The sequence below is a fragment of the Sciurus carolinensis genome, chromosome 11 (assembly GCF_902686445.1).
Source record: "Sciurus carolinensis chromosome 11, mSciCar1.2, whole genome shotgun sequence".
In the NCBI taxonomy this organism is placed as follows: domain Eukaryota; kingdom Metazoa; phylum Chordata; class Mammalia; order Rodentia; family Sciuridae; genus Sciurus; species Sciurus carolinensis.
In genome coordinates this window covers 62,705,410-62,720,727 of record NC_062223.1, presented here as the reverse complement: position 1 = coordinate 62,720,727, position 15,318 = coordinate 62,705,410, and the positions used below count along the sequence as shown (strand labels likewise).

Here is a 15,318-nt window from a genome sequence, read left to right as displayed (position 1 = left end):
GTGAGTGGGTGCGGGGAGGGCATTGGGCAGAGGACCTAGAATGGGTATGGAAATCCACAGCACCCGCTACAACCACCATTAAGGTCAGAGGCTAAGCAGGTACAGGGGGAAAGCATGGCCCACAATCTTTGCAGGGTGCCGCCAGGAGTAAGATGAGAGCCAGACCCAGAGACTGGCCTCTTTTGGTGGATATTCTAAGCCATGCTACAGTGGAAAACTGGTGGCCTCTGGATACAATTCTGCTGCAGCTCTTTCCCAAAAGCATCTTTCTTGGGACAGGGGAAAGGATAATAATTTAGGCAAGACATGCACTGCCCAGGCCCAGTCTGCTGAACATGTCAGGCCTTATAAAGCATGACCACTCTTGCTCTATGCACAAAAGCATTAGGCCCACACATAACACAAAAAGATAAACAAACACACAAGTACATATACACCCTAGAGATTTCAGTATCAGTGTCCAAAAATGCAATGTTCAGCCTATCCTTTCATGCATAATTCTTTTTTTTAAGATAAGGTTTTATTTATTTATTTATTTATTTTATGGTGCTGAGGATCGAACCCAGGGCCTCACACATGCCAGGCAAGCACTCTACCACTGAACCACAACCCCAGCCCTAGTGCATAATTCTTGGAGGACATGGATGGAGGACATGGAAAGTTTTTGTCTCTAGTAAGATCCTACTCCGACCTTCAGTGCTGTTTCAAGTGGGAACTTGTATGCTCACATTATGGTGAGATTGCAATAAATCACCAAGTCAATCTTAAAGCAGGTGATGGAACCATTTTATTCACTAGCTGGTGGGACGAGGGCAAACTGCAAGTCTACACCCCCTGATCCCCTCCAAGGGCTAGAGCACAACTTTATAGTCCCAAAACCACATTAATCGTAAGTGGCTATTGCTATGATTCAAAACTACAAACAAACATCATGAGATCTAAAATCATAAGCAGAAAGGGAAGTGGGTCAAAACGACCCTAGTTGAGTTCAAGATAAAGAATGGTCACTAACGTCTAGACTATCATTCTCTGGCAGGGTATATTGTCCAAGAGAAATGGGAACCAAAAAGTGAACAATTTTACATTGTATAAGAAGAACAGAAACATTTGTGTTTCTAAGAAAGGTGTGCTACACAGGATCAGGATAGCAGAGGCAGTTTTCTCAAGGGAGAAGCATTTCTTACATATCAAGGAGTCTCAGGGTAAAATGGAGTCTGTTAGGTCATTGCCCATGTAGCCTGGTCCATAACATTCCCCACTTTTCTAGAAACAATCAAACACTTGATTTATCTTTTAAATTAGGTAAGGGGTTGTAATGGCCATGAATATACATTAACTTGGCTGACCAAATATGTTATTTTAGCAGCTTGGGCCTTATAACATAGTCCAAGCAAGAGAAAAAAATCATGATTAACATATTTTTACTCTTTTTTCTTTAGAGTATGGTTGGGGTCCATGAGAGCCGTCCACTCTTTTGTAGGAGACATTTCTGTTGTCTTGACTCTGATATGATGAATCCATGTTGCAAATCCAGCTGGGTGTTAGTGCTTCTTTCTCAAACGGTTTAATGTAGATGTAGTCTCTTGGCTGGAATGGGTGTTGGAAATCAGTAGTCATTGTGACTGATTCTCTTGAAGGAATTCATGAGCTTTGAGTTGAACCTGTTGGAAAGTCTTAGCAACAGGTTGGAGCAAGAGCAGGTTTTAATTTCCCAGAGGCAGTCTCCAACTTTTTGGACCCAACCCGACTTCCATTCTGTGCTTTGACCCAATTACCTATCTACACTGACTGTCATTTTTGTTTTATTTTCCCCTCTAATTTTAGGGATTTCTTACTGCTATCGGGAAAAGTGCAATGACCACTCTTGCTGCTTTGAGCTGAGAGGGGACGATGTGGGGATGGGGCAAGCCGTTTGGAGACCCTTTTTAGAAATCAGATTGGTTGAGGAGTCAACAGTAAAAGTCTGGTTCTGGAAGAACAGGTTGTAAAGTCATCTGGGGGTGGGTGCTTCTATGAGAGAAACAAAAAGACATGAGTACTGAAATGAGATTAATACAAAATAAATGTTGTAGCATCGGGAACATGTCAATGAATATCATGAAGATAATAATCAATAATCTCTTAACCAGGAGGTGGAAGAGCTGAGAAGTTGCCCCCATAACAAAAGCCTAATGAGGCTTCTGTTGGGAATGTGAATCTTTAACATTGCTAGAATTACCAGGAATGTAAACACAACATTTAAGTTACCTAATATCATCTGATTTTTATAAACTATCTTATTGGCATGACCTCTGTGTTTAGGAGAGACCCCTTTATCTTTGTTACTGAGGGCTAATCATACCAGCAAACATTGATTAAGCCTACCCGTGTAGGAGGTTAGGAATATCTGTAGGCCTTAAACTGACTAAAATCTTTTTTGACTCTGGCAGTTTCTTTTGATAGTTATCAGGCAATTCTGCCTAAGAATCTTCCTTTTGTTGCCTCCAGTCTTACTTATTCTTGGGGGGCTAACACAGTGTACATAATAAATTACATTAAAATAGCTGTTTTTTATGTTTTTTTTTTTTTTTTTTAATGCCCAGGAATGGCTGTGTTTGGGGTCTGTTTTTGCTAGGTGTTTAAGACCAAGCTGGTCAAATTGACCTTGTTCCTATCTACTGTTGAGAGTCAGTGACCCCTGTGAGCAGCCTCTTAGCTCTGCTAGTGCCATCTGCACTAGGACGGGTCGAGGTCTTGCTGACCTCGTGGCATCCCTTGGAAGCATCAGGGATGTCTCCGTTTTTAATGACCCTCCTCTTTTGCAGTATGGCACTGATGGGCTTTCTTTTTAGGGTCCCAGTAATCTCCCTGATCAGGTCATGTGACTCAGAGTTGCAAAGCTCTTCCCCTTATTCACTGGGTTCAAGTTGACTCAGAGGGCAAGAGCCAAATATTGGTTCTCTTGACCCTTTTATCTTAACCTTGATCTTTAAGCCTTGGTCCTAAACATCCAGCAAGCCAGCCTTATCAGTCTCAAAGTAAGAGTACTGGGCTTTAAGTTTATAACTTCATAGTTATTTTTATCCCTTTTACTGTCTGACTACAGATTAATATATTTTTGTAAGGCATTAACAGACAGTAGTAATGTTTAGTAGGGAAAACTCAAAATGAAATTAACATAAGTAAAAACATATTTAGTTCGTACATAATTTTGAACTTGACTGAGTTATACCTTATATTTCCTATTTGAGATCACAGTAATCCTTACAATAAAAATCAATCTTTTGAATATAACTTAAACGAATTGAAGTCTGGCCTATTTTAGAGCCATTCCAACATGTAGTATGGTGGGAGGCAAAGCCTTATTTCAGGTAAGGTGGGGCTCTTCACAAATCTTAGATAAAGCGTTTTAGTTTTGAAGTTGATCTTTGTCTCTTTTTAAAATATCATTTTATAAAGTTTACACATATTGTTTCCTGAGTCTATATGAATGTTAGCTAAAACTATATGACATTATATCTAAAACGTTAATCACAGAAAGGCTGAGAGAGCTTTTAACTTTCCTTCTGTGTGAAAAAAAGTGCAAAAATGTTTTTTATGTTTCATATTATTAACCTTTAAATAGGTCAGCCTCTTATCTTTTTAAAATAGCTTTAAATTTTTATATCCCAGTGTAAAATAGACCATTACAGACAATTTTAGTATGGAAAACACCACCTTGATAAAATGCTCCTTTAAACCTTTCACTTTAAAAACTTGTATACCTCAAAGATATGAACACATTTAATATACAAAGAAGAGTGATAGCATCATAATTACACTGATGTTTTTATATTAACCAAGTTTAGCTTTTAAAGAATGTAGACTCTGTAATGTAATATGATACTCTAAAATAACAGTTGCTATTTAACCAGAGTTGTATAAACTCTAATTTTTTTAAGACTAGCTGCTCTAGAGAATAAAACTTAACAGACACAATGTTAAAAGTAAATTAATGCTTTAAGAAATCTTTGTCATTTTAACATATAGATTAAACTATGGTTTATATCAGTACATTAATATTTGACCTTAGGGGAAAACCTTGAATAGCTTTAACTGTTGTGTTACTTATAGATACACATAAACTTTTTAAAATTTACCCTTTTTTTAACACTCTTTTTTATTACTTTTATTACTTAATTAGACCCTCTTGTTTACTTAGATGCATTATTTTATCACATAAAGACATTTTTACTTAGAAAAGTTTTCTTTTTTCCCTTGTACTAAATATATTTTTATACCTAGAACCTTCTAATTTTCTTCCCTATTGACCCCCTTTTTTAATTTACATTCTGAAACAACCCTTATAGATTTCAGCATTTAGGCAAATTACTCCATTTTAATAAGGTGAAATACTTTGTTATTTACAGTACTGTATTTGAAATGCAGTTGAAACTTTTGAACCCTTTGTATATAAAACTATACCTGTTGGGTCTTTTAGTTACCTTGTTTTTAGTGACAATACAAAGTAATTTTAAATTCTTTTTTTATTTACCAATTTATTAAACACCAATTATTAAACAAATTATTAAACACCAATACTGTTTAATATGTTACCCTATGGAATTTAAGGAGTTAAGAGGACTTGATGTTATATTTAACAGTTAGCATTTCAAGTCTGTAAACCAATCAGATGTCTCTAACAAACACCTTTGTGATCAAACCCATACATGTCAAATCTAATTTACTTATTCTTTAAAAACCAAGATATCAGACAAGTGTATTGAACAGCATCAGCCATCTCTCTTCTGTTGAAGAAAAATTCTAGAAACAATGGATATTAGACATTTTATAGACATCAACATTTTATTAGTTGTTTACATCTAATTTAAATTGACCCCTTTAAATCATGTGAACCAAAGGTATTTGGATCCATATTTTTAAAATTTTAATTTATCAGCTCATATGCCACTTTTGATATCAAACACATATAGACATGACAGTACATACAGACATGACAATACATGACAATATACCAGTGTACATATACACACAAAACAAACAAAGCCTTGTAGCTTATTAAAAAAAAAAAAACTATTAGATTGAGAGCTAACCTGTGTAAATTGGCCTCTGAATGAAGCAGAGTGTATAAAGAACCTTTACAGTTGGATAAAATAGGTCTAATCAGAAAAAAAAAAAAAAAATGAACCTAGGAGCGCCAGGTCAAAATCATAAACTCAAAAAAATAGAGTTTTAAAAGCCTTCCTGGCCTCCGTCCTGATGAGGTCCACTCATAAAAAGATGTTAAGAGATGAAGAGAGTTGAGAGAATATAGACAAAGGCCGTGGCCCGGTTCATCCCTAAAGGAATTTCTCAGGAGCCTGCTTCCTTTGGTCTCCTCCAGAGAGCCCCTTCTGGTTGGGGTCCTGTTCTAAACTGGTTTTGCTGGTCTCTTGAAGAGCAGCCACCAAAATTTTAGCCTGATGTTTTAAAAAACCTGTATCAGCTGGACTGTCACAGTTAAAAACCTTTTGGGCCACTTCCAATAGTTGGAATGTATTTGCATTCTGCTAATCCTTTAAGTTTTTGGAGTTTTCTGTTTGAGAGACAGAGGCCAAATTTTCCGAGAGAAAATGATATGGCTGTTAATTATCTTAGTAAAGCAGTATGAGTTTGAGAAAGAGAGAGGGAGAGAGAATAAGAGAGAGAGCCCTGAAATCATTTTTCTTCTTGCATTGTAGCCTGGGAGAAGTTAAACTGACATTTTTTTCTTTAGTCCTGCTGACAGCTGTTTACATTTTAATGCAAACTTTAGTGAACACAGTTAAAAAAACTTTTAAACCATTTTTTTTCCAGGTTGGTAATCAGACCAGGTGTGGATTAGGTTTCCCATGACAAGGCTAACAATTAAAACAATAGGCAGAAATAAAGGGAAGGTGAGAGACAAGAATTTCAGCAAGTCTCACTAGGGACAATAGTTGAGAAAGTTTAAAAACAAACAGGTAGATATTAACACAAACAAACAAAAGGGGTCAAACAATAACAAACTGTTAACAAAGACAAGACAAAAACACAACAGACACTCTCTCCTCCACATAATCCCAGCCTCCAGACCATCATCACAGGCTATTTACTGGAGCTTTCTGGGCCTTTACTGAGACCTCACGATACCTCTTTGGGCATTACGATCAAGCGCTTGATACACCCCCAGAGGAGAGCCCCTGATACACTTCAAAAGATTTACAATCAGGCACTCAGAACCTCTAAGGAATTATAATCAAGTCAAAGGCAGAGAACAAATGAGGTACCTCCCAACATATGCAGTTCTATCCCTTCAATGCCTCTGGATTTACAGATGTGAGCCACACCAGCCTCAGATTACAGGCATGAGCTACGCCAGACTCTGGAGTTACAGGCATGAGTCATGTCAGATGCCCATGTCTTTCATGGGTGGGTTCAAATTAGTCACCACAGTGGTCTAGACCCTCGCAGAGCAGAGAGATCCCACAACTAGAGAGGGAGGGCGCCTCTCTCTGCTTCAGAGGATCCAGGACTCCCATGCACCCAAGAGCCACAGCCTTGGCTCCAGTGATCATCTCGCTGGGGCCTCTAAAATATTATGGTAAGATTGCAATAAGTCACCAAGTCAATCTTAAAACAGGAGATGGAACCATTTTTATTCACCAGCTGGTGGGCCCCCAACTGGTGGGACGAGGGCAAACTGCAAGTCTACACCCCTTGACCCCCTCCAAGGGACACCTTTATTGTCCCAAAACCACATTAATCCAAGGGGCTGTTGCAGTGATTCAAAACTACAAACATCATGAGATCTGATATCATAAGCAGAAAGGGAAGTGGGTCAAAATGACCCTAGGTGAGTACAAGTTAAAGAATGGTCACTAATGTCTAGACTATCATTCTCTGGCAGGGTACACTATCCAAGAAAAATGGGAGCCAAAAAGAGAACAATTTTACATTGTATAAGAACAGAAACACTTGCGTTTCTAAGAACGGTGTGCTACACAGGATCAGGATAGCAGAGGCGGAGTTTTCTCAAGGAAGAAACATTTCTTACATGACAAGGAGTCCCAGGGCAAAATGGAGTCTGTTAGGTCACTGCCCATATAGCCGGGCCCACAACACTCACATTACTGAACTTGTCTGATGTCTAGTAATGACCACCAGCTGGGCCATGGGAGAAACAGGAAAAGTGTCAAGAAGGACATTAGACTGCAGAGTCATTTCTTGCTCCGGGGAGTCACCATTCCATTTTACTCCAGGGGCCACAGCAAGGAGCAGGGTGGGGCATTGTGAGTCCAAGATCAAAGAAAACTGTTCTGAATGTAAAACCTGACTCTTGACCTAGACACCATCCCATGCTTGTTGTCTCCATGGTCTGAGTGGAGCGACTGCAGTGTGACCTGTGGGAAGGGCATGCGGACCCGCCAGCGGATGCTCAAATCTCTCGCGGAACTCGGAGACTGCAATGAAGAACTGGAGCAGGTGGAGAAGTGCATGTTGCCGGAGTGCCGTAAGTCCTGGGTCCTGGAAACCACCCCGGGGCCCCTCCTAAGTCCAGAATCCAGGGAACCCTGAACAAGGTCAGTGCTGTACAGATCATGCCATTAGAGCCTTTAGTAAAATGGTTTGATGGGGAGAAAGAGTAGGGTTTGGGTCTGTTTTAGCACAGTTACCTTTAAACACTTCAGTCTCGTTACACACAAACTAAATGGGAGACCAGTATATAAAACACACTTAGTTCTTTCCCTCTTCCCATCTCCACTTACGGACTTGTCTGATCCATGGATTTTCTGAGCTTTTTAATCCTATTCCTCCTCCCTATGACCATTTTATTTATCCTTAACCAGAGAATGGACACTAAATCTATGACTCCAGCAGCCTGGCAAGACAGCAAGAAAGCAAGCCAATTCTCAAAAATATGCTTATCTACCCTCATCTCCTCCAAAATCTGTGGTCAGCAATATTTATGACATAAGGACTAATCTCCAAGAACAGAGTCAGTTTTTCTGGTCAGCTTTCCAAGACAGCTGCTCTTTTAGGTGATAAAAGGGCAGGCACACTCGTTTGCTTGCTCTGATATTTTCCGGCTCCCTCTAGAATGCACTGGCAGTCTGTCAAGCCTCCTCCCCTTTCTAGAACTCACGTTCAAATCCCAGCTCTGTCCTTATTGGCTGCCTAACCTTCAGCCGATTGCTTATCATCCCTGTTCCTCAGTATCCTCATTTGTATGATATCAGGAAATACTTTCTAGGTTGCTCTGAGGAGTAAAACCAGTAATCAGCACAAAGTGTGAACACTGACTGGGCCTAGCAGGTGCGGACCTCAATTGACAACCTATACTAGTTCTTGAGTTGTTTTAACTAGACTGGATCACATGTATGTATAAACTGCACCATCAACTAAAGTATGATGTTTAAAATAACTACAATTGGCCCAAGAAGTCAACCCAGTTCATCAGATTAGGGCCCCACTGCCTTTGACAGGGACAGTTACCAACCGAAACAAATCTTTATATCCTTAGGGCCTGATGGAGAAAGAGGGAGAAAATGAACACTTACGTTGAACTTTGTTAACTGGGAGCATTTTCTCATTTAATCCTCACAACCTAATGGGGAAAATATCATCATCCCTACTTTACAGCTAAGAAAGCTTCCGGAGCTCCCAAGGCGAAAAGGCCTGAAGCTACTTAACAAAATGAATACTTCCTAGATCCAGACTAGCTTTGACTCTGCAAAGCCAATGGAGAGTGTGGAATCATTTGTCTCCTACAACACATCCTACAAATCAGATCATTGTTATTTGCCCTTTACAATCATAAAGTGCTGGCTTCCTAAGAATCTGCTGGATCATAGGACACAGAATGATGCTGACAACAAGCAAAGCTGCCTGGGTCTTAAGAAAGCCACTATGCCTTTGTATCGGTCCCCATTATCTTGTTGACTTGTTCTTTCCAAAGGGTCAGCCTTGCTCTGAGAAACACCACCAGTGAACTGTCTTCCCTGAAAAAATCTGGGTCCTTGGGGGCTGTGGGAAGTTGGTCTGTGCCACTTTTACTCTGACTGGACAATATTCTAGGAGCCTACGCAGCAGGGCAAGAGGCTTTGAACATATCTTCAAAGTCCCTCAACACCTTCTTGAGTCAAAAACAAGATACAGAATGTGGGTCACGACTTGGCACCAATCCTGCCTCTGCTATTTACTGACCATGTGGGCTGGATGATGTCATTTTGTTTCATGGAGTCTGTTCCTTTGGTACACACATTTTGTAGGCCTGTTACATCTTTAGGCTTGGCAAGATGTTCAAACAAGTGTAAGTGACCGTATCTTGTTTCAGATGTGAGATACACTCATGTCCATCTGTGTCTTGCCAGCCATTGACTGTGAACTCACTGAGTGGTCCCAGTGGTCAGAATGTAACAAGTCATGTGGAAAAGGCCACATGATCCGTACCCGGATGATCCAAATGGAACCTCAGTTTGGAGGCGCACCCTGCCCAGAAACTGTGCAGAGAAAGAAGTGCCGCATCCGGAAATGCCTTCGAAATCCGTCCATCCAGAAGCTGCGCTGGAGGGAGGCCAGAGAGAGCCGAAGGAGCGAGCAGCTGAGGGAGGATTCTGATGGGGAGCAGTTTCCAGGTACACCTCCCAGGGTGCAGCTGCACTGGGCTCCAGGGCAAGACTGGGTCTGCACTAGGTTCAAAAAAAGGAATGGGGGAAAGACTGCATTTTGACTCTTTAGATACATATTAAATATTTACATGAATGTTCGAAAAAAAACTTTATAATTTAGGGGGGGGTCTTTACCAAGAAAGTTTAGAAAAGTAATGACCTGCCAAAAGTAAATTTCAAAGAGCAAGCCTTTTGAAACTGCATAATTCCTTCCTCCGCATGTAGAAGACTAGAGTTCTTGTAGAAGAACCTTGCTCAAAATCATGCTTACAACTTGCAAACCCCATTTGTTCCTTCCAAAGGGGTAAGATAATGGCATAGGTATGTGAGAAGTCTCGACCCTCATTTAGGAAATGTTTTCCAGGACCTCTCGGCATACATTACCAATTTTAAGGGTGTGGTTCAGCAGGGACAACCCCAGTCTGTGGCTCCTTGGTTTATTTCTTCAAGGTTAACCACTAAGTTTAGCAGTAGTATGTCAGCTTTGAGTTTTATTCATCAAAAACACGGATCAAAGTTGCCAAGTATGTGATAAACACGCCAAAGTAACAATGAACTAAGGGTTAAGGGGGCCAAAGAACAAGCATCTTACACTGACTTGAATTTAGGGAGATGCCAAAGTTGGGAAAGTTAAGACTGGACCTTGAAGAACTTGGAGTTTGCCAATTAGAGAAATGTATTTCAGCCAGTAGGGACAGCAACTGCCAAGGCCCATCATTCCAAAGAGCTTATATTCAAACAGATGGGATGTAGTCAGGAGAAAAGAATACATGACCCCCTCCTCCAGCATAACTTGAGGGAGTTCTAGGACTTTAAAATAATAATAATCCCTGCCGGGGGCTGCACTGCTGAATAAACTGATCCAAGCCAAGAGAGCACCATCATTCAAAAACCAATGAAACAGAGAGTTGGGAAGATCCATGATTAATCCTTGGGCATAGACTGATAGAGGTTCTCTGGATTCCCTGGAAGGGTGAGGAAGGTACCTACATAAAAGTGAAGATCAATTTGTTAAGCCATTTCTAATTATTTTTAAAGGTGCAGCTCAAATGACCCCTTCATGCTTTCTTGAGATACTCCACCTCATGCCAGGCAAGGTGGCATGTAATCCCAAGTGACTCAGAAGGCTGAGGCAGAAGGAGTCTAAGTTCAAGGCCAACCTAGGCAACTTAGCAAGACCCTGTATAATTCAGAATAAATTAAAGGGTAGGAGGGGCTAGAGCAGTGGTAGAGTACCCCTGGGGGTTCAATCCCCAACACTGAGGAGGGGTGGGGGAAGCAGCTTCACCTCTATCTGGGATGATGATGAAAAAGGGGGCAGATGTGAGAAGCTACCAGTTTACCATCTTTTCCTTAGGAAGCAATTCACACATATTAAGATATCTGTTGCTCACAGCCGACCAGTCAACATTAAGGCCGTCTATAAGCTTGGCACTTACTTTCACCATGAAACTTAATCATAGTGTGGTAAACAGATACCTAATGCATAATCATAAATGTGAAGGGTTCAAAGGAGGAACAGACAGAATGCTGTGGAAGTATGAAAACAAAAGGTCTCATCACTAGGGGCTGAGGAAATTTCTTTGAGAAAGGCCAAGTAGAAAAAGCAAATAACTCTTCTTCAGTTTACCTAGTGTTAGGGAGGTTAAATACACTTGGGAAACAAGACATAAGAGGAATTGTTTTGTGCTCCTTGAGTGGCTGCTGCCTCATAAGCAACTCCAAATAGCAGCTTTTTAAACAGTCATTTATTAATATGATCCTACAGGTCAGTGACGAGCTCATTCAGCTGGATGATTCTTCTGAGGTCTAGTTGTGTTCATTCTTCATGTGGCCACAATCAAAGAGTTAGATGGGTCATACAGGCCTCAATTGCATTTCCGGGGCATCAAATGTTGGCTGGGCCTCTCTCCACATGGTTTCTCCTATAGGCTTATCCAGACTCACTTCACTGTGGTGGAAAGGTTCTTAGCAGCTTTTCTCAAGCTGTTTCAAATGATGGTTGCCTTACTTAAATGTACAGTAAACAGTGCTTACACCAGAGATAAAAGGTACTGAGTGTAGAAAGCAGTTTTCCTTGGTTTGATTTGGTATTCTGGTGTCATAATCCTCCTAGGAAGATAGCCACTGGCCAAAACAAGTCATGTTGCCAAGCTCAGATTCAAACGGTAGAGAACTGAACTCTGCCCCTTGACAGAAGAGCCACAAAGCATGAATAGATTTTTGTTTGTTTTGCAATCTATCACATATGAGCTAACAGTCCCTAATGAGGACTCTAACAATTAGTTAATTCAACAAATTATATACAGAAGCAGAGAAGGAGCCCAGACAATGAATTCTTGAGGTCAGCACTCCAATTCTCCTGGCCTAACCAGGCATTTCTCATGTTCCCAGGCTGTAGGATGCGCCCGTGGACGGCCTGGTCAGAATGCACCAAACTGTGTGGAGGCGGGATTCAAGAACGCTACATGACTGTGAAGAAGAGGTTCAAAAGTTCCCAGTTTACCAGTTGCAAAGACAAGAAGGAGATCAGAGCATGCAACGTTCACCCTTGTTAGCAGGGGTACAAGTTTCCCAGGGCCACACTCCAGATTCCAGAGTCACCAATGGTTGGACTATTTGCTCGTTTAGTTTTCATTTTTGCAATGTTGTTTGCCCAATAGTCTTGTGGATGCCAGGGATGTCCGTTCTGGGTACTTCTTGGTGGGTACAGGCCATGTGGGGCTCCCTCACCTTCATTTGGTCCTCTTCCTACACAGAAATGAGTAGTGTCAGTCACCTTGTACTAAACTGAAGCATGTTCCTCTGGAGCATCCACCTGGCCAGGCAGGACAGAGACCCTGGCCTTCTCCACATGGAGGGGCAGCTGTGTCTGGAAATGACTGTGCACCTGGGTGCCAGGGTGCAGCAAGTAGGAAACCCACCTGTCAGATGAAAAGAACAGATTCCCCTTTCTTATCTCTGACCCATTCTTTCTTGCAGAAAACTTCCATTTGCCCATCTCTCTTCATTTAGTGGAATATCAGGTCTCTTGGTTAAGTCTCCTTAGTCACTGTAAGTTCTGGGGGGAAATGGTCCACATAAAAAGGAGAACTGATGTTGGGTAGCATTTATTCACACACTAAGAAACTCTAAATACATTTACCTTGTCTCCTAATATTGGTTCCTTACCCCAAAGGATGAAAATGATGACTTTTATTTAAACGTAAGGTAACCAGTTCTTACATCAGTGTTGAAGGGTATGAAATGTAGAAAGTAGGTTTCCCCTGGTCTTGGGTTTTGGTGTCATAATTCTCCTAAGGAAGCTAGCCTTATGAATGCTTTGATAATAGATCCTTATTGGAACCAAGGCCAAGGCACCCAAAATGTCCTGCCAGTTTCAAACCTGAGTTTTCAAATCTTCCTATACACATCCAGACTTTAAGTTTTCAAATCAGTTTCTAACAAGAAAATATTTTAGTTATACAAACATTTTGCTAAGTCTGCTCAACAGCCCCTATATCATTTCTTCAACAAAAAAACCATCTCTGAACCTAATGGTTATTTTTTAGTCATAAAATGTTATATGTAGAGAGAAAAAGTGTTTCAGAGACTAAGACAAAATCTAGGAGAATATTATGGAATCAAGCAGATCAAGAAATTCTGGTACAAAGACAAGCCTGTGTCAGCTTTCTACACCAGGGCTCTGGTTCTCATGGATATCCAAATGGAAGACCATGGGTCTCCACTCCCTTCTAAGCCATTATAAGCACACCAAATTCAGGGAGACTGACTACCAATGATTAGTGTAAAAGCACTATTTGCTCAGTTGAGCCCATTGACAGTTTTTGCTCATGCATTTATTGTTAAAACTATAGTTTCATTTCTTTTACAGGCCTTTTTTTTATTGCTGCTTAATCCAAATATATTTCATGGGCAAGATGCATACAATGCTTTGAATATGCTACTTTTAAGAATTTGCATTTAACACATCAGGATATTTCCAAACAACGTATATACTATAGCCCTGAATATGTATTTTCTTTAACACAAGAGAGACTGTTCAATAAAAAAATTCACTGGGTCTGTCTTTTGTGTTTTTAAGCTAACTCAATGTGCAAATGGTTGGGTACTTTAACAATTGTTATCCAACTCAAATCATTTTCAGCAAGATATGGGTTTTGCTCTTTCTGGAGTGACCCATATTACATCCCTGAGTTACCCTGGAGTTTTGAGATGTTTCCAAGTATTTTTTTTTTTAATTTTCTATGGAATGCCTCTTCCCCCAAATGAGCACAATAGAAAGAAATGAGGTTTAATTTTCCACCTGAGGCAACAACAATCAAATCCTGCTGAAAAATCTGTCCACTTTTGCAAAATCAAGTTATCTTGATGTTCAAAGTTCCTGAAGATGGTGATGCCGAAGTAACTCTAAGACAAGCCACCTTAGGGTCTCATGTTCTTATTTGGTCTCTGTGGGGTATATTTTTAGTCTTGATTTGGGAGATTGAAAATCAGGCAACTGGCTAAGAGCAGGTAACATGCTTCTCATTACAAGTTTTTTTTGTTTGCAATGGGGAATTTATAAAAAGTGTCAAATCTCTTTCTTACCAAAGTCTTCTGTTAGTTGGTTTATAGTTTTTCTGGCTAATCATTTTGGAAATAAAGACTTTTTACTACAAAAATGCAATCTGTTTGAACTTCCACTTGAGATGGTAAAGATTATAAGAAAAACTGCCAAATAAAGAACAGCTATAATTGTACATATTTTTTAAATTAATGCAAACCAGCTATCTAATTTACATCCACAAAGAGATAACAGTAAGAAGTTCAGAGATACATTTCCCAATCAGACATTGGGTCACTTACCTGCTGCCTTGCCAATGCATTTTATTTGAAGGAAATTTGTTATAGCAAATAATAAAACCTAGGTTTCTTTAAACCCAGAACTAGGGGGGGGGGGGATATCAAAAAGAATTTGTGCTGTTTTTCACTTGAAGTTTGTGTATTAAATATGTGTTAGGCATACCCCAAGCCTCTGTACTCCTTTCAGGAAGTAAGGGTACATTACACATTCTCACATCACTGCAACTCTCCAGAAACTTAATCCACATTAAGATCATGGCTAAAAAGTCAGTATACAAAAACTGCCCACAAATCATCTGTGACCTATTTGTTTAGCCTGCATGTTTCAGGCAATAAAGAATAAAAATTAATTTTAAAAAAATCTGAAAACACAACTGCAGAAAGGCCTTTCCAGATAATTTTTAAATGGAATGTGACCTGGAATTGTTTTTATTTTGTTTTGTTTTTAAAGCTTTGGAAATTTTGTTACATGGAGTTAGTTCAGTTAGAATTAAATATTTATACCCTAAAGAAATGGGCACTATTATTCAAACTAGATTAAACCATAAATGTTTAATCTCTAATTACAGCACAGAATCAAGGAAGACCGTCATTTTTCCACTATTTTGCTATTTGGTGCTCTTGGTTTTAATAGAATGATTCATATTGTTCTTCCATATTGCCCAAAGTAGGGAGAATGAATGGAAATAAATCAGTCCCTTTTGAAAATGATTGAGATGCAGTAACAAATTATAAATAGCAGCTGAATGTTAATTAGCCTGAAACCAATTCTTCAATTTAAATCCTTTGAAACTGAAAGGAAAAGATCTATTCTAAAATGTCACAT

At 39.8% G+C, this 15,318-nt stretch overlaps 1 protein-coding gene across 1 annotated transcript in view; it reads left to right on the top strand.

The window, feature by feature from the left end:
• Spon1 (spondin 1) overlaps positions 1-14,393 on the top strand; it is a 287,820-nt gene extending 273,427 nt beyond the window's left edge. The window contains exons 14-16 of the mRNA XM_047518332.1: positions 7,325-7,489; positions 9,351-9,614; positions 12,042-14,393. Of these exons, the coding sequence (XP_047374288.1) occupies positions 7,325-7,489; positions 9,351-9,614; positions 12,042-12,205 (593 nt within the window). The 3' untranslated portion in view covers positions 12,206-14,393. The remainder of the gene's footprint in view (positions 1-7,324; positions 7,490-9,350; positions 9,615-12,041) is intronic.
• Positions 14,394-15,318: the final 925 nt, after the last annotated feature.